Source organism: Bombus terrestris, chromosome 7 (assembly GCF_910591885.1).
Source record: "Bombus terrestris chromosome 7, iyBomTerr1.2, whole genome shotgun sequence".
NCBI classification, from domain to species: Eukaryota; Metazoa; Arthropoda; class Insecta; order Hymenoptera; family Apidae; genus Bombus; species Bombus terrestris.
In genome coordinates, this window is record NC_063275.1 from 17,829,532 (window position 1) to 17,849,643 (window position 20,112).

The 20,112-nt window shown below is 40.8% G+C and overlaps 1 protein-coding gene and 2 long non-coding RNA genes across 9 annotated transcripts in view; 2 read left to right on the top strand and 1 right to left on the bottom strand.

Moving 5' to 3' along the window:
* Positions 1 to 3,467: 3,467 nt before the first annotated feature.
* Positions 3,468 to 10,999, bottom strand: LOC100650769. Of its 4 annotated transcripts, none has more exons than XM_012310508.3 (3): positions 10,579 to 10,999; positions 4,995 to 5,521; positions 3,468 to 4,073 (listed from the first exon to the last, which is right to left on the bottom strand). In XM_012310508.3, the coding sequence occupies exons 2-3, from the start codon at positions 5,443 to 5,445 to the stop codon at positions 3,973 to 3,975; spliced, it is 552 nt and encodes a 183-aa protein (XP_012165898.1). In that variant the 5' UTR covers positions 5,446 to 5,521; positions 10,579 to 10,999; the 3' UTR covers positions 3,468 to 3,972. The 4 variants fall into 4 exon arrangements, with proteins under 4 accessions (XP_012165898.1, XP_012165902.1, XP_012165897.1 ...); XM_012310512.3 differs by lacking the exon at positions 10,579 to 10,999 and adding an exon at positions 9,302 to 10,234; XM_012310507.3 differs by lacking the exon at positions 10,579 to 10,999 and adding an exon at positions 7,049 to 7,839.
* On the top strand, positions 7,352 to 8,267 carry LOC125385478. The gene is made up of 2 exons (XR_007224798.1): positions 7,352 to 7,492; positions 7,833 to 8,267. It is a non-coding gene; the product is annotated as an uncharacterized LOC125385478 (long non-coding RNA).
* A 179-nt stretch (positions 11,000 to 11,178) lies between the features above and the next one.
* LOC105665970 overlaps positions 11,179 to 20,112 on the top strand; it is a 33,061-nt gene continuing 24,127 nt past the window's right edge. For all 4 annotated transcript variants that reach the window (XR_007224794.1, XR_007224797.1, XR_007224796.1 and 1 more), the window contains exons 1-2: positions 11,179 to 11,316; positions 14,518 to 14,644. This is a non-coding gene — a long non-coding RNA (uncharacterized LOC105665970). The remainder of the gene's footprint in view (positions 11,317 to 14,517; positions 14,645 to 20,112) is intronic.

Sequence of the window (20,112 nt, forward strand, 5' to 3'; positions counted from 1 at the left end):
CCGTACTCGGACTGTTCCTCTCGTACTCACTCGATTTGACTGATCACTTGCAACTCTCTCTCTCTCTCTCTCTCTCTTTCTCTCTCTCTCTGTCTGTCTGTCTCAAGCTTTCCTCGTTTCCTCTTATATAGGGGGCTGAGGTCCCCGAAAGAGGAAGTTTTTTTCCGGGGTAGGAGAACAGTTTATTCTTGCCGAAGGCCCAAGTCTTTTTCGTAAGTCCCAGGGTTTATTCTTTCACGACATCCTGGCCAGGGCTTCTTTTTTTACAACGTCCTGGCCTCGGACGTCGTTTCGCAGGCGATGTAACCAACACATATGCTTAAAGCCTGGAACTTTCTTTATGGTCATGGGCTACACGTATGAATTATATCCATTTGTTCAATTTGTTCTCTAGAGTATCAAATGTTATGTACCATTCTGAAAAATATGTACATCAGTTTCTTACTGAAATCCTCGTGAAATTCTACCGTGTATCCATTTAAAAACTTTGTAATTTCAGTATTGTAAATTTTAATATTATAAATTTGATATTCTACGGATCTGAGCTTTCCATAACAGGAATCGGGGCAATAATCGTAACACGAATTTCTCTGGCGTCGTCCAATTTCAGCGAAAGATACGGACGATTATCAGCACGCCTGGGAAGGCAGACGCGTGCGAATCTGAGACGGTAACCTTGAGGGGCGGAACGATGCAGATGTCGGAAGCAAGTGCAGTGTAATAGTTTATGAGAGAGGGCGTAATCACGGTAATGCTTAGACGAAGATCCAGACTCCTTTACGTTTTTCCATTTCTCCGTACGCTCGGCCCTTCTTTTTCCTTCTTTCACAGTAATTCCGTTTTATTTCGCATCTGCGGGGAGATAATCGGCCGTGAAAGAAAAGAGAGACAAAATTAGAAGGCGGATCCAACCACGAAGAAAGAATTGTTCAATGTTTTATAATACTTTTTAGATCGTACGATCGACGATGGTTAACGCATTTATGAAAATTCAAAATGGAAAAAGGGCAAAGTCGTAGCCAAGATCGATTTTACCGATACAACGATGCGATAGTTTCATCGAACTGTCTTTTGGCCCGATTTGTCTCTTTTTCCCCCAGCGAACTTCTGCACAATTTTATTGCGCGCGCTTTATATTGCTATGAATCATCGTTACACAATCGGGAATTCGTGTTTCGCTTTGTGCAACTTCAACGATAAATCATCGGAAGAACGGGCTGCTGTTTTTCGTGCTATTTTCGCGACGTATGATGCTCGTTCCTTGATTTTCTCTTTTTTCTTTGTTCTGCATTGGTGAGAAAGTCTGGCAAATCCAGAAAGAAAAATCCAAAATGAGCACTGTCTCTTGCAATCCTATTCCAACGGGGTACTCAAATTAATGCACATAATGGAGAAAAACTCATAAAATAAAATCAATGCTACTGGAAAATTTGAAATACCGTAAAAAAGGAAGTCTACCTTCGGCTTGAGAATTTAAATCAACTTTTCGTCCCAATTTCATTTACTTAAACACAAACGTTCAAGCCTCTACGAGTAACATAAACGGCACGTTTCACCCCAAATTTTCCCGGGTTTCTCCCTTTTCTATCCGGGGCAGGCTTACATGCTGGGGATGAACGTAACTCGTTCATCAGATTAGACCATCGTAAACTCTCGCAGGTGACGAGAAAGCGTAGGGTGTGTGGCACTCAAGGCTGTTGAACGAAGCGAAGGTAAGAGGTTGATGGCACGCAGGAACCGAGTCGAGTGCCGTAAGGACTGCAGCCTCCTTTCATGTAAGGTAATTAACTACCGAGAACCGTTGACAAACACCTAACCCTCTCGCGTACAGCCCTCGCCTCGTAGCCGCCTCCTTTCCTCCAACCGGTCGTCCACGCTTTCCGTCCTTCTATTTATCTTTCAAGCGGCCGACCTCTTATTCCCCTCGGTTTTACGCGATTTAAACTTTAAGCAGAAACAGTTCCGGTCGAAGGGAGTGTAACGTTAGAAATTTAACAAAAGAGTGGAGGAAGGTTTGCTTCTGGAGTACGACACACAGGATGTTTTCTAGAAAAGAATGTGCCTACGAAATTTTCTTCGAATTCTTTGTCACGTAAAGTTGCAGGATTCTAATATCCGTTTGTGAACTGTGTCCGACGTGTTTTCTTGAAATACCATGATATTTTTAGACAATTATATGGAAAACTTCCAACACTTTTAATTTATAATTTTACAAAAAAGAAAAACTTGGACAAGGAAAAATGTGTGAACGAAGCAATTTCAACAAAACCACAGCTATTATAGTCGTCGGTTTACTGAAACGATGTAGCAGCGGCGACAATATTTCCCGCGTTAACTTTGTCGGTGTTCGCGAAACGATAAAGGCTCTGGAGGGTACTTAGCGCGAATCAACAATTTTGCAGCGCATTTGTTTACGCGACCCGGGCAGGCCTCTCCCTCGTAATATCAGGGATTCCGCGTGGACGTCAAATAAAAGCTTCGCCCATGAATTATTTTGCCGGCTAATTTCCCCGGTGGCGCATCGCTTGGACGCTGGCCTGAGGGACGCACCGGCTGTTTGAACACGTCGCCGTCAAACTGACTTTATCAGAGTTAGGCTTGACAATCGCTATATAAAACTGTTAATCATGATTAAAGTTATAATGCCGCGTTCGACTGCGAGCCGCTGGGCAAACGAGAGCGCTGCCGGAAACCCGTCGAATCGTCACACGGTACACCTGCTATTACCGAAAAAGAACAGTAGCTATTTACGTTTGTCGTTACGATTGGCGACATGATTTTAAAAATCGGACTGCGATCACTTGGATGACCGTATTAATACTCGTTCTAAAAGTTCTGACAATTTTAAACTTTAATAATTTGAAGCTTGTCTACCAATGACATGCCTCAATGATATCTATATGGCCTTGAAATTATTTTGACAGCGATAATGACACAAACTGATACCTCAAATAGCCTTCGAATGTAAATAATCTGTTATTGATGTTAAACATCCAATTTCCTTTAATAGTTTGCTTAAGTTAAATGTTTAACTTTTTAGACAAAAATGACGGAGCGTTTAACATTTTGCAAGACTACAAAAAATTTCGTTCTGGCGTTCAAAAGAAGTTTAAATATTTACGTTCTATGTACCGTTTAAGCATACTTACATCTAAAAATGAGGTAAGTATGTACCATGGTTTGACTACCTATGATGATGCTTATGGCTATTCAATTGACTACGCGTAGTTTAAGATTTTAGCTATATAAGGCCGAGAGTCAACAGGCAAACGTTTGTTCTTCTAATTCGACTATCGACTCGTCCTCGTGTGGAATACGTTCGATCAACAAAATTGTTTAAGTAACCTTCGCTTTGTCGTGTAGCGATACGCTGATGATTTACTGCTCTCCGTTACTAATACATGAACGACAAGGTGCAATTTTAGCATTTTGCTAAATTGGATAATAAAATATAAACTGCAGGCTGCTTCTCGAAACTTGTCAATCTTATTTCCACAAATATTGTACAAAAGCTACGATATAAAACAGATAGTACAAAATATTCTAATTTAGGTAGTACAGAAAAGTTTATACAAATATTCGAGAGTAATTATTTACAGATTGTCTTATGGCGCATCTAATACTGCTTTAGAACTGCAGTATATCGCATTTAATTAGAAAATAGATCGTGTGTATTAAAAAGAGGAAACATTGAACCTTAAACAAAGGACTTAAACGTATGTTACTTCCAGAAATACGCATAAATATCGCACTTATTAGCCGGTGAATTGAACGATGAAAGTATGCACAACAGATGACGCACGAGTTACAGGACTGGAATTTTTTTCTTTGTGCGACAATCACGCTCTAATTACACCTGCAATTCGACGAAGAATTACACTGTGATAATGCTTACTCTAGATTCAGTCTAAATCGAGAATACGTCGCACTAGATCGTTGTACGTTTTATCATCATCTTCCAAGAATCCTTGGCTAGCCACGCCAAAGATGTTTGTCCATAATAAACCGCACTAGTAATGACAAGACCATGAGGAAAATGATCACCGCTCCACCGACCAAAATGGCGCCGTATTCTGAAAAATAATAGTCATTGTGTTTCGTATCCGAATAGATTGCGATAAAAGCACAGTAGAACATATTCTGTGGCATTTTGATTACTCGAATCTTTCAGCGAGAATACAAAAACGAAAAAATTTAAATTTCAAATCATCACATTGCAACTTTTATTCCTTATTTTCATTTTTACTTCTGGTAAAAATGACATTTGTATGCCGACGAGTATAAAAAACAAATTTAATTTTACGTTGGAACAGGGAGGTAACGACGAAGTGAAACGACCGTGCTTTTCTGCAAAAGCAAAAAGAGGAAAAAAAAAAATATCAGAAAATGGAGGTGATGTCACTACAAAGGCAGACCGCGTGCATTTTGCCGTGTTACATTCAGTGATTACAATAAAAAATTGATGGTAATGAATCTTCAGCAGGTCGAATTATGCATGCTGGAAACCGAGCACCATTAAAGATCTCGTTACACGCGACATGCGTGCTCCAAACGATGGAAAATTTCACGGCAAAGAGTCGCGTTCTCCCCGCCCCCTTCCTCCTCCTCACTTTGCATTCAAACGAATTTATTCCCCGTCGCAGCGTGACAATTCCAAGTACGAAACACTGAACATACAATTACGAATCACAAGACAAATAGGGCTGCGATTTTCAATGCAATTAAAAATAATTATCGCACTTCTGAATCATACGTTTAGGCGGCGTTACGACCACTTTGTAAACAAAATCTCTCACGCTATTTAACATGCGTTGATAAGCAGCAGAAATTAAAATAAAAATTTATTCTACTAAAACCGTGTAATAACGAATTGGGATAAGGTACAAGGACAAAAAAAAACATTAATCTCAGATTTGAAAAGAAGCGAATACATAAAAACATAAGTCTCCCATAAAAAGTGACTGGAACACACAATTGCTAATAAAAATACTTACTCCGCGTCCTTCCACCTGTATCCTTGATTATGGAGATGTTATCCGTGGAACTTTCTCTCGCGAACAAAGATCTGCGAGAGCCGAACATGAACAGCCTGCAAGGCATTGATGGCACCGAGATTGACGCGTGTTGACCGTCGGTTCTCCTGGGATGGGAATCGAAACCTGGCGACGTCAGGCCTGGTTGGAAGCCAGCCAACGGAGTCGCGTCCGTCCTGCAGGATGTTGCATTGCACGCGGAATACCGATTTCCTGAAAAGTTGTACGGCCAACCGACGTGATTCGGTGGAACAATCGCGCTGTAAGGCGGAGGATCGTCATCGTTTCTCTCAACGTCTTCGACGGTGATCGTTGTCTGCGTAGTGGGTCCGTTTGTTGAAGTCCTGGAGGTGGTGGTTGCGTTGGCAAGCTCTGGCGGATCGTCCTGGAGCAACTTCGACGATGGCAACATGATTCGATGTATTCTTGATAGAGAGATTCTTTTAAAGATTCGTTGAAGTTAAAAAATGTATGCGTTCATTGGCGATCTGAAAGGAAATGGAAAAATATATTTTTAGGACTATTACGTAATATCGCTTTAACTGAAACGCAATTCTTACTAGTGTTCCAGTGTATCGTGACAAATGATCATGCACGCTGCTAAAATTATGTATCTAAATGACGGCTGGCGTTAGTAATGCAAGTATTAATGCCTTGAATAAAGTCTGAAAATACTGCACCGATGTTTGAGACTATACTTGTCTAAAGCTATGCCAGCATTATCATTAAATAAGAGCTCGACGATAATTTATTACCGCGTAATAATTCGCGTTTACACTTGCAAATAGGTTACAACTAAAGAAAATGTTAATACAGAAACTACGTTATCACCACATGTCACGGAGAGACAAAAATATTTTTAATATCTCAACGTCCACAACATTATTTTCATACCAGGATTTTATATTTATTCGTGTCAAGCAAACTTCAAAATACCGAGAGAATTCCTTTTGCGACGATCTTTTACCCTAATCTTTCCTTTTGCTCTAATTCGATCGTGATTCACAAACAGGTTTTAATTATTGATCACATAGCGGTAATCCTTGAAACGACCTACTGCTTTCCTCGCGTTCGGACACTGGATTGGATGAATGATCGACCTCTATATCAACGTGTGTGATTTACGAAGCGAAGACGAAAAGAAATGAATTCCGAATTAGCTCAAAACTTCGCAACCGAAGAAAATAGAATTCCGACTTGTTCAGAAGGGAAACTAGAGCCCAATATAATATGCTGACATGGAAAAAATAAGAAGAATTTTCACTATCAGTCGAGAAACGAGTTCCAGATGTAACGAGACGTTTATATTCCTGAGAGAACGATTCGAAGATTTCGTAGTAGCTCTTTCATTCTGTAGTTTGCGTAATTCGTTTCTACGGTCTACTTTAGCGGTTTCAATGTCAAGGATAAGTTGAATAACCCCGAAAGTATGGGCGAGCAAACAGCGAAGCCAACTGCTTTTCTCTCCGAAGGACAGTTGTTGGTTCGATGAGTCAATGGGGATTCAGAATGTGTTTCTTTTGGATATAAAATGCCTGAAGCTACTTGTTAATTTGAAACGTAATAAAAGTGAAAGTAATTTTATCGATAATTACAAGATAAAGCGTGATGGGAACAAAATTGATCTTTAATTATTCCGATATAATTTTTAATCTAATACGAGTAAACGTTGAAATTGATCTAAAAATATTTATGTAACTGAAAACATACCGTATCGGATTAACAAACATTGTTGACTTCAAAATTAATGAAACATCTATGTACAATTCCGCGTACTCAAATTTCGCTAAATTTGCACTCCAAACACGTAGATGCTCTCGAACAAGTAGCGATCCAAAACGAACGTGGTACTTTCTCTAATTAATACACGAATCAAATACACTTTTCACAAATATCGACAAATTACAGCCACTGTCTTCCATTTCAAAGAAACATAACTCTGGTCAAAACCATATCAATAACGTATCTACCACCACAAACAATTTCCAACTTAAAGCAACTGGATCATGGCCTACCTTCCACACTGCACTTGTTCCGAAGTAAAAACCACAAACGTCGTCTCAGTCACAAATTCACGATCCGACGAACATCAGGACGTGTCCAGCAACTTGTCAGCGGTCCTCACTGTACCACTACCGCAGCACGTCTGCCCACAACAGTCGACAAAATCAACCGACTACAACGGATGCTCGCGATTTGTACATTTCGCAATGGCCGAGTGTAGACGACACGATCAACAGGTAGCAATCGCAAGACCGCGATACTTTAGACCGGAAACTGTCTTATTGACCGTACGAAAGTGCACGAATACTCGAGAACTCGTTAGATACACTAGGCGTGAGATGTTCCTTGGATCCTTAATCACATAGACCCGACGAGGGAAGCGTGCAAGCGCCTTTTTCAATGTCGTTTGAGACATTTCTTCATACTCAACGCGCGGACAATTGTCGAAGATCCTGGTAATATTCCTTGTTTGTTACCCGAGTCACAATGGACGATATTTTTTAATTTTATAGCATCGACGATGATACACGTTGCGAGTAACTGCAGATTCGTAGACATGGGAACAAGAGACGAAGATTCTAGTATTGCTTTGTAACTCAGGTCGTCGTCTATGATACCTTTATGATTTTATAGCGACCAGAAGAATAGCTGGCGTCAGGTGCGAATAGCTGCAGGTCCAAAGACACGCGAACAATCGACAAAGATCCCAATAATATTCTTCGTTCACGAACCGAGTCGCGATCAACACTCTTATAGTTTTTTAACACCTTGAAGAATGATTTGCGTTGGATGTAGATAGTTGCAGGTTCGAAGACACACGAGCGTCCAGTGACGATGATATCGGAGTGGCGGTTGTTTGACGACAGACCATCGGACCAATCGCGCACTCTACCACGGCCAATCCTGCGTCCATCGTTGCCCACCTCCGAGTCTATCCTACGGGAATGTCGAGGACGTTGCCGCTGATCAAGGTCACAGCTACATCGTCTTTCGTGGTGGTCGTCGACTAACTGTAGAATGAATGTGGCTAAAGGAGACCGATTTGTGTTTAGCTATCTTTCGAATAGCTTGCGACAAAAATGGGAGTGGTGCCGGCAGAAGAGGTATGGTGAGGTCATGAGATTGGTCAGAGTTTAGAGAGTTGTAACAGGAATTTGAGTAGGTAGATACATAAATTGAAAGAAATACAGTAGGTGGATACGATTTCAAATAAAATATGTTCTTCTTCTTCTTGTTCTTCTTCTTTTGCAATATCCATATTTTAAAAAATTCACCTAGCGAAAACCTATTTTATAGAAAAATATTAGCGGATTGATTTACAGTTTGTAATTCGTTAAAAATTAAGAAGAAAGATTTGAATGATTAACAATTCGACTTCTAAAGGTGATCAGGTAATAAAGATCGAATGTTCCGAAAACTTTCCCTGCGTCAATTTTTGCCATTTACTCAAAGTCACGGGGCAAAGTACAAGATACCTGTTTCTGTTAAATGATTTGCAAATTACGCGTCATTGCAACAGAACAACTCGTTTCTGTCTTAAACCTCGATTTTATTTTAAATTTTAAACGTCTCGTTAGAGAGAGGTAAACTTCATGTGGATTAAGAGAAAGCGAACGTAGTTTTGTCGAGTGAAGCATATTTTTATTTATTTACATTGCGCCTCGTCAATGATTGGCTTGTTACACGGTGTTACGGGTTACACTGCTTTCGCTGTGACAGCAGTTAGGAAATCTCGAATTATGTAACTACGGCGATACGTCAACATGATCGAATACGATTAGACACGTATCAATTTATGGATGTCGCTGCAAAATATTCTGCAGCTAATTTTACACGTACTCGTACGATTTGACACATCGGAAGAAAAACGCTCGTGATGTAACGCAGAGATTTGCACGTATCATCTAATAGTGTAAGAAAACATCAAGATCGTTGTGATAATTCTGCGACCTATAACTTGTATCCTTTATCTTAATAACGACTCAGATTATTTTTGTCAAGAGCACTTGCATGTTTTCCTGTGATCTCAATATTTCTGATATAAAAAAATCACGATTTGAATCCATAAATATTAATGACTGTAATAAGCGAGTGACAACAAAATAAAATGTGTATCGTAAACAGCGACTAATTACATTACGTGATCAAGTTAAGGTCAGGTTTTTTTCCCTCTCTTCTTTATCTATCTTTCCATATTCTCTGTTCCATTCGCTAAACTGAAGATACACTCTTGAGAACAGATTCTCACCTAGAATCCAGCATACCTACTTATACCACTCCAGGACAGATTGTTCCTCCTATGCTTTGCGAGCAAAGATCCCAGCTTAAACTAACGCAACGTAATTACACAAGAATCTGTGAGCAACTGCGACGAGACAACCTCTGAACAATCAACCAAAGGTTACGCAAACTTCATTCGTATTGCAATAAGACGCAGTACAAGTACATATTCACCTCATCACCAGCAAAACGCATCCGATTAAATGCGTTCAACGGTTCGCACGATGACGCTTTTTGCCGGCAAACCTCGTTCTCATTCATCGTACGGGCGATACTTGAGAAACAGTAGATACGTCTGCTAGGTTGTTTTAATTTTCAATGCAGTGAGAGCACATTTTCGTTGCGGACTCGATCGCACGAGTCGTGTTCCGCATACGTTCGCGCGAACGCCAAACCTCCGTGAACACGCACGCACACCTGTAGGCGTGAATTACGTGCTTGGCATACTTTCCAAGGTGTCAGTGAGAAGAGAGAGAAAGAAAGGAAAAATTCACCACAAAAACGTGCGAAAATGGACAACAGCACTAGCGTAGGTTGGTATAGTCGCCGCGAATCGTGATTTATGCGCACAAGTTAATTGCCAAATCGACAGAGCGATATGATGAAAGATCAAAGTTGATCGGAGTCCTATTGGTCTCGCGGTCGTTCGAGATTTCATAGAAAACAACGCGGAAGCGCAACCACCTTCCTGAATAAAACGGAATTTTTCTATAATAAGAAAAGCTTTATCACCAGGATCGTTTATTATCCACGCTTAATGTATCTCGACAAACAAGTTTGTTTTGCAACAGCAAAGCCATGTTAGATGGAATAAAGATATGTAATACATGATATTAAAGCATGTAAATGAGGAAATGAGAAAAACACTTGAAGTGAACGATGTGGGTTAATAATATCAATTTAATATCATGCGTGTAATTCCAATAGTACATTTAGATTATTCGCTTTCCTTTTTGCTTTCCTTTTTCCGTAACCTCGTTTGGATCTTCAAGTGGTAAATTATTGTATATTATTTGTTCGGTGATCTTTACAATATCATATAGAATTGATATAAGAATATTATTTATCGATAAGCTTGAACTGCTACTGTGTGATTGATTCTAATTTATTAGATGTATTAACAGCAAAATCTTGTCGTTTATAATTTGTAATTTGTAACTTGCGAAATGTTGCTAACAGTGTTAATTCATTTCTCTGCGGAATGCAGCAAAACAACAGGAACCCACCGAATCCAACAAATATGATGAAAAATTGCACTTACCTTCTTTCGTTTCGATTTCAATAGGAATATCCACGAAGCACACAAACTTTGGTCCCGGGTACGAGCAGAAACGAAAGAGATATCATCGTTTCCGTATATCCAGGGGTAACGACCCTATAACGAGTCGCGGCGCGAAACGAAGCCGGCAAGTCGAACGTACGCGCGCTGTTATTGAAACTTGGATGGTGAAGGTGGTACGAGGCGATTTCTCGGTTGCACTGCGATCGCGCGATAGCCTGCACGCTCGTGTTACGTGAGAGGAGAAGGGAAAACGCATTCGCGAGATCGTCGGTCATAAAGGTAGGTTACTACTGGATCTACGGCGACTACGACACGACGGTTCGTTCGCGCGAGTAACACGCAGCTCCAACGTGTTATGTGCGCCAGAGATGCATTTCTTGCGTTCACATTCGAAAACACCGGCCACGCTTCTCTTCATCGTGCTGAGCGGCTACCTACTGAATCGTGGCCAAGTCGCGGAAGCTGTCGGAGCTTAAGGAATCCGGCAACGTGTTCGAACGTGTTATGCAAGAATTTTATGTAACACGTTACAAAATGATGCTGAAATCTTTCGAACGATCTCGTTCAGTCAACCGGCGAAAAACCTCGCCGTTACTCGAGGTTCGTGGTGTTTCGCGATAATCAGAGTGGCAAGAATTTTTGGTTCGGATTAAGGTGATTTTTGCTTCGGATACCAAGTTATGGAAATTCATTACAGACATAATGTGTATTCTATTGGTAAGTAACGTCGCCAAGCACTGACGCAAGCAAATTAATTGTTTGTAAATATATTCATTTTTATTCTATTATCTTGACCTCCTACGACCTGGATAGATATTCCGATCGTAACAGGTTATAATCGATGTTATTCATATTCTATTCATACTCTCGTACATATCGATATTGTTATTAAGAGAGAGAATTCTAGAAATAGCGCTAATACGACCAATAAGATAAATCATTTATTGCATTCACTTATGCATTCATATATTACCTTCGTAATAATTAATTATGTATTGTAACCATTTTGGTAACGAGATCTTTCTTTAACTAAAAAAAATACAACATAATGACATAGATTTTGCTAAATATTTGAAAAATCATATATTTATAGGCTGAAGAAAATCGATAATTTCCCCTCTCCTTGTATGACCTCGAGATAAGAACTAAAAATACCGACGAATCACTTCGCGAATTTCAGTCTCGTAGTCATGGACCCTGCAATGTCATCGAAGCGACACCTAATCAAACCTATTCGACACCTAAATCACGTCTAGCGGGAACGACCTACACGTTTCCTCCGAAACCCAGGCAATTCGAGCTGCCAGTTAGGTCTGGAGTCCGCGATAACGTTGCCGTCGTCGTTGCAAAAGCGAGTCAGTCGGTCCCAGTTGCCAGAAAGTCCCGTTAGAGGAATCTCTGCCGGGAACGTTGGGGATCGTCTTTGTGCCAGTGGAAATCGTAAGATTGGTATCGCGTTCCTCCCTCTGATATTGCGTCTCACCGGTGGCGTCGTCGTCGACATTGTCGTCTTTTATTTCAAGGGAAATTAACGACGACCGGGCGAGTAATTGTCGGCTGTTAAGCTGCCGCGGAACGTAATTACGCGAGGACAAAGCGACGTAGCAGGAGTAAATACGGAAACGCGGTAGCGAGGAAAACGAATTTGTCACGGCGGTTTTCGGGGAGGGTGGTACGAATGGGGTAGAGGCGGCGAAAACTTCTTCTGCCGCTTTCATCGGACCTAGCGAGTTTTCCAAAGTTCCCCGGTCGGTTCTGTCGGTGATAGGCGTGCGATAACGAGCACAATGGACGTTGCATAATTTTAATTGGACGCTTTGTCCGACCCCTGTCTCCTTTACCCGCCTGGTAACGGGATTACGTGTCAAGAATGATTTTAGCCGAACGCCCGTCGCATCCTTCTCGGACGGTTCGATTTTATAATGAGTTCGATCGTGGTCGGTCCCCTTTTGTCCACAGCCAACGAGGAAATCCGGTGCATTCGAAGAATTTCATTAGGAGTCGGGAGTCACTCTATGGAACTTTCCGACACCTCCCTATTTCAACTTCGGTTTGCTTTTCCTGATTGACAGCTATTAACTGATACTGTCTTGCCTGATACTTTATTCGTTCTTTCTTTGCGAAAAGGCTCGAAAAAGATATAGGAAATTATTTACACTAATGGGGGACAAAGTTAAGCGATTTTTCGGATAATCGACCTGGCAAAATTAAATTTATGAATGACATAAAACAATTGAAAATGAAACAATTTTCATGCATGGATTTATTAGTTCCATCGAGTAGTTTATTATAAAACATTAAACTTGGACACTTGAAACAGGAAGGACAAGTGTACACATTTTTACGCAATTTAATGATTCACATTGTGTTTGAAAAAAACTATCAATTTTTTATATCTTTTTGACCTTGTTCTCGTTTGTTTTTCAGTCTAAAAAAAAAAACGCGTTTATCCTTGACTCTGAAAAAAATATACTTTTCATCGTCCGATTCTTGTACTTGTTTGTTTGTTGACTCTAATAAAACTATACCCTTTTTCATTTCTGCGAGAATTTTTACTTAGCAGAATGAGATAATACGATTACAACAACAACTGATAAAGCGCGTTTCTATGGATTAAAATGTTCCACGTGGAGTACAGTATACGATAACGGTTCTACTTGGAATGTAACGTTACGCACAATACCGTTCATTGCGTAACAATGGCGATTCGAAACTACATCTTCCGCGCTTTCAACGCGTAATTTAATTCGTAATGTAACGTCTGGCTTTCACCGACGTCTGAAAGTACACGAAAAGATAATTCTTCCGCAAGACGGTATCTTAATGCCGCGAAACTCAGCCGTCAGATAATGCCTGTTATTAATTTGCAAGGACGGTAATGCGACTTCTGCGCTGAATAAGGTCGCACACCGCGCAACTAAAGACGTTGCTTAATTAAATTAGCAGTTACAGCTAACGTTAACGTAAGAGAATCTCTCCCTTTCCACTTGTTCCAAAAGCATCATCGAAACGTTGTGTCTCCTTCCTTGGTGTACAAATTTCTCTCTAACTATGACATCTTATATTTCAACTTAACATAATATATACCTTTCTCCCTCGTATACTCGTATTTAGAAATATGAACGATTTCTCGACGCGTACAGTGCCTACAGTATCATTATTTAATTCCTTAATATCCAAATTTATTTCTAATTTACAAGGAATGTTTTACAATGAATTTACAATGAATATTTTTACATACAGTCAGCTACAATAAGTATTTGTTCACCTACTTAACTTTTTTAACACATTATGTTATCTTATTCAATTTTTTGTTGCTGTATGATAATTATGAATATGAAACAGTTGACAATATTACCTTCTTGTAACTTTTGTCGGTTTAATTGTAACCTTGTGCACATATGTATATGCCGTATGGATGTTCTATGTTCCTTGATGTACCTACATGCGAATCGAGTATGGTAAATGGACGAATATTTCTAGGACTGTGTATCCTACCATAAAATATACTTCGCCTTCGATAATGTCAGTAGTCCAGTTAAATAAACAGTTAAGTGACTTACAGTTAAGTTAAGTTCGTTGACCCTGCCCGACGAATATTACGTCTTGTATAAATTGGATGTTCCTATTCCTGTGTCCACACACGTCATAAGCGTGAGCGGTGTGAACTTAATCACTGCTCTTATTTATACGTATATTCCAAATTCATTAAAATATACGTATATTCCTAACTCATAAGACTACACATATTTTGTCTCAGAATAATACTCAACAATTGATAACGAAGTAATACCACCATTCAGCATCACAAAAGCACACTTAATCACGATCACTTAGCTCGGAACCAACAAATCGTAATCAACAAATCGATTTCCACCATACGTATGTCCGTATTAGCCACAAGTGTTTGCATTACAGGCATTAGAGGGAGGAAATGGACTACAGCGTTGCACAAACGTTAAGAAACACTCTGTGTACGTTGTAATTAAGCGGCGAGCAATTACTTCTTGTCCCTTGAATATGACGAAACGGATAGTGGCGCAAGGTATGTACATGGACCCGAAAGTCCCGGTGATCGCGCGATGCACTTATTTCGGGGGAATTAACGAGCGTGGGTTGGTGTTGGACGGAAGGGTCGAAGGGCGGAATGGAACGCCGAACGTGCGAGGGGAGGGGTCGTGCAATTTAATCGTCGTGAATTAAGCGCCAGGGGACGTAATTACGCGTAGAACAAAGCACTGACCCCGCGGTCCACGCGGCCAAGTAAATACGGAAATATAATGGTACAAATTTGTCGCGAGTGCACGGCACTGCATCCGTTATCGGCGACCATTGCGAGGGCCCGCTCCCACCGACTACAGGTGGGGGTCGCGAGTGCAATTTAAAAGTCCATTTGTTTCTGGATAACGTCAGGAGACGCCGACGCCAACGGTACACGCATTTCATCCGAAAAATATTGTACCTGAAAATGGTGTACTGGGGTAATACGTAATGGTTACGCACGGCTTTTGTGGACGATGAGTTAAAAATGGGTGGCAGAGGGGTGAAGAAGCGGCGGGATAAATTTACCGATAGCGAGACTGCCGTTTTGGCCAAGGATTTTTATAGAGATATGAATACGACACTATGTGATGGAGGGAATGATAGATAAGCATATTTACGTATATTTTGAAATATTCAGAGATTGCAAGGAAGTTTGTCGAAGATGGAAGATTGTCCCAATCGCATATCTCACGATAATTCAGGAAACAGTTTAACGAAAAATTGATTAGCAATGAACGTACTAAAAATGAGAATGGCGATATTAGCAATTTCGTAAAAATACTACCGCGTGTAAATTTGACTTTGCATATCAATTTACGAGCATCCATAACTATCATGTAAATCACAACTATCAAGATTCGCCTCGCCCAATTATATTACTCGTTGATCGAAGAAACCTGTTTCTATGAAATACTTCTCATTCCTCCGCCACAGTTTGCACCATTAAAGTTAATGCCCCTATACATCACAGGTCACGGCGTCGCGTGTTTGCGGTTTGTCGCAAACAGTCGATGATTAAGTTAACGACGCATTCATTCTGCGAAACGAAGGAACATTGTGTCCCCCTCATGCATGCGTCTGTGTCCTTGGAAAATTGTGTTAAACAGTTCGTTTCTCGTGCGCGTTTTGTGTCGCGTGTCTTTAGCAGTTTAACGATGATTCGCGCGATTAATTCTTCGCTTCGCATTCCCGAACTCCCGGAAGAGTTATTGATCGGCTGGATTATCATCGAGGTCGTTGACTCGCGCTGTCGCGCTCCCTACGCCTATGCATGTTACAAACTATGTGACAGTGAATTGTGAACAAAACTTAAATCATCGTCGTTCGAATTTCGCCTCGTATTTTTCAACTTCCCATTTCGACGACTGTCACCGATCGATTACAGACGGTTCGCAGCGTGTTTCGCGTACAAAGCGCAACGGTCGACGCCGGCTTGTGTGTTTTCAATGTTCACGGTCACGGCAGCGAACGTTTGCGCAATAGCATTCGAGAAATCGTGTCGAAAGGTAGAACGAAGTTTCAAACACATGACTTCAGTTATTCGAGACACGTTTGGTAAACGGTACTCCGTTTCGAAATGAATTCGATCCTAATACATCGTTGAAGAACGAGTATATGGATAAAATGTGGGATTTACACGAATCGCGCTTTGACTAGCTAAAACCTGAATTACGGTATTTTTTAGATTTCGAATACAGTTTTTAGGACGATGATAGACACAAGCAATTATTTATTACAGCAAGAGACACATACAAAATATCGCCAATTACAAAACGTATCTCTTTTTTACATTGACAGTTCTTTAATATATACCTGTAAATTTTGTTTTGAAGAAACAATGTAGATAAAACACGAACTGATGTATTATACTATATCTAACAGTATTAAACATTTCACGTCACGTCTATACAAAATACGATTCGTCTTATTTTCTGTTGATCATAAGATATACATATTTTATGAGCAAATTTAAAATTCCCGCAAGTATGTCGTAAGTTTGCATAGCGAAATACACGATGGGGGAAAGATAGAGGCCCGATAGAGGTACGAAACAAGGTTTAGTTAGCCAAGGACGTGCGTTAGGATTTGACAAAGGAGCCAGGAGGTTAGTGATATAATTTATTCCCAGTATAGATGCGTGCGTTCGTGAAGAACAAGAGACACGGTGGCGACGGTATTACGGCGAACGAGGATAAACGAGTGTCATAATTAAGAACGTTCCACGGAAAAGCTCATTTTCACGACACTTCGAGCCTCTCGTCGCTTTATCGTCGCTTCGTGTGTCGCTTCAAGTGAGGATATTGCGCGTGCACGTGTGCTACGCCATCGCATAGACGCGCTTACATACGCGTTTGCCATTTTACTCGCGAGCCTCCAGAAGCTGGCTTCGCTCCCGGAAATTGCACGGCGTGAATTTAGCGCTTTGCCCTTCGACAGCTTGACTGAGTACACTTTCCGCCGCCGCGTGTTAGACGACAGGTTCGCCGACGCGCGGCCGTCTGTTCGCTCGTGTGCGTCCCCGTACGTCGTATTTAGGTTATACGGGGTGTTCCACAAAGTAATCGAGCAACGAGAAACTCGTGGCGAAAGTAAGATGGCCATTAACGCTTTCGCGTTGAACCTCGTCTAACGAACACTCGAGTGCGCCCGTGGTGAAATTTGAACGCGCTGGTGCCACCGTTTAGTTTAAATGCTCGTAGTGTACGCTACTGGTGCAAGCATGCGCGCGTCGCGTTGCTTTTACGCGTCGAGTACCATTGAACGAGTTAAGGAAGTTAAAGTCGTTAAAGAAGCGCTGCTGCGAATGAATCTGCGAAAAATTGCTGAGAAATGCTTCCACGAGACCGTAACACGCGATTAGGGTACCATCAAATCTTTGGAATTTTTTGCTCGATCGTATTATAGTTCGATTAATAAAAAAGCGAAACCTTATCACGGGACGATCATGTTACAATCGTTAATTGTAAAATCGTATTATGTTAATATCGTTTCGATCTTTAGAATGTTGCCAAATTCTTGACTAAACGGCTAGTCGTATTAATTTAGCAATGAAATAAATCTTCGTTGAGGAAAGAATATACCAAGGAAAATGTTATTTACTTATTATCTTAATGTTATTCAGTTGTCAGGATGTTTGTCGTCCACGGTGTCAATAGATCGTATAAACTCAGATTGTTTTGTTTATCTTACATCTGCGGCTGTACAGTACGTTATGTTTAATGTATGAATGAGCCTAGAAAGCGATACGTTGAATACAAATGGTTCTTGTTAGAGTTGCGAAGGATCGAAAGATTTTTGCGACGCTTTACACCTCGAGTCATGGATTAATTTGATTCGGATGACGAGCGGTTACTTTTCATTGTTAAACGATGAATAAACGATGAAACGTCAGATTTAATCGCTAATGATATTTAGTCAGGGAAGCTAAGTTACTATTTTCATTTATTTGCGCCTTAATGTTAATGATCGAGGACTGGAATAATTTAGTTTCTGGTTAAATATAGACGCGATAGACCAGGATAGAACTTGATGCGATTATGAATAATTACAAACTGAACAGTCTTCTATTATTAAAACTGTTCTTATCGAAAACTTCGTGACTAAGGCATAAAGCTATTGACAAGCTGGCTAACTAAATTTAGTAACATTTCCTTAGGTTCATCTTCTTCCCTTCCTTATAATGTTTAATTTTTACCACGTTTTGGTCATCAGAATATGAAACGTCTCGAAATACAAACGTGCCTCTGTTTGTATCGTTCGAAATTAACATAATTATAATTGTCAGGAACAAGAATACGCCTTGAAGGATTCGATCCATTGTATAGTTTACCGTATAAAGTATGCTTGTGTTCTTTGTAATATTAAAATCAGTTGACTAACCTTTCGATGTATTCGAACTAACACCTATCCAGAATCAACTCTATACAAAGTACAAGTATCTTTGTCTCTCGATGGAACTATGACACATTACACACATACGTCAAACCAAGGAACTGCAAGCTGAAGGATTTTCAACGAACAGCATCGTTAATTACAACCAATGACACTTAAGAAATGTCCACTTAAGAAATCATCTAGCAAACATCGACGTCAGATCAAACGCGGAAACGGTGGTAACTCGCACTAGCGTCGCCACTTTAACCAACCATCTCTCGCGATGATCAAGGATTTCGAGTGCGCTTCTGCGCCCGAATTTTCGCGGAATCGTGAACAAAAACGCGGTCCAGCCGACCAACCATCCAGCTAGTCTCGTTTTTTTTTCTTGTTCGCTGAAGCGAAGTTTGATTCGACCGCGATGACATCGTTGACACGACATCACACTAATCCTTTTTTTCCTGTCGCGTTTGCGGTGAGTCAGCGAGCGTCACACTTGGTGCACGCTGGAAAACCAAAAAAATGAGGCAAAAACCAGCAAGAGCATGGAAAAATAGGAACTGACGAGAAAACAAGGGAAACAGAGAAGCAAAAAAAAAGGGAGGTGGGGATAACCGTAAAACAAACCGCGTATACGAAATGATACAATGGTTCTCACGCGAGTATTCGAATCGTGGATTGTTCGTGACCAAGACGATGGCGCACAGTCGGTGTATAACGGAACGACAATTCGAATTTCCATCGTGTTCGTTGGGTAGCCGCGCATTTTTTACAGAAACGCGCCTCGTCGCCCAGTTGGCGCCGAAACCATTGATTAAAGTCCGGCGCCGACCCATTTTTCCCCGCTTCTCTGCCCCTTTCTCTCAGCCCCTATATATTTCTCTATCCTCGCTCCTCGGTTCCTCTCTTTTTCTATTTCGTTGGTTCTCGCTATATTTCGTCCTCGTCCATGCTCTTACCCCTTCCATTTTTGCTTCCGAGCACGGCGCGTACGCGCGAACTTTTTGGCACAGAGATGTGAGCGCGTTAGTACCGCCCCGATTGAGAATCACCGACACCACTTGGCTCCGACTGATCTATAAACCTGTGATGTCTCTGTGAAGCATCGCCAGCTAGTCTGCCTCGCGTGTTTCGGGTATATCACTTGTGATAAAGCATGTTCATGGACGATATTGCAGTCTTGATCTCTTTCCGCGATCGTTCATTGCTTGTTTTAAATGTCTAATGCTGCGTTGCCAGTGGAAGATTTTTCGAGAGCACGGGATATTACTAATATGTAATATGTACTTTCTCGTGAAATCAATTAATCAACCAACGATGAAAAACTTAAAAAAGGTTCAAAACAATTATAAACGATAAACTAATTTTGGAGTTCCCAGAGATTCTTGGAATCTCAGACCCCTTTGGGTTCTGTATGACTTTCCTTTCCAAGAAATCCTTGGAATTCCTGAGGTCCTTGGAAGATTTAGTTCCTTGATGTCCTTGGCATTTTGGAAGCCTTGATGTTTTGAGGGCCTTGAGCTTTCCAAAATCTTCAAAACTTTCTCTCAAGGCTTGTGCCATCCCTCCAAAGATTTCGGAATCTTCTGAAATGTC

Excerpts from the sequence above, each read along its gene's own strand:
- LOC100650769 (XM_012310508.3), bottom strand. The coding sequence starts at position 5,445 with ATGTTGCCATCGTCGAAGTTGCTCCAGGACGATCCGCCAGAGCTTGCC. Across the intron at positions 4,074-4,994 it reads TACAGGTGGAAGGACGCGGA|AATACGGCGCCATTTTGGTC; the intron begins GTAAGTATTTTT and ends ATTATTTTTCAG.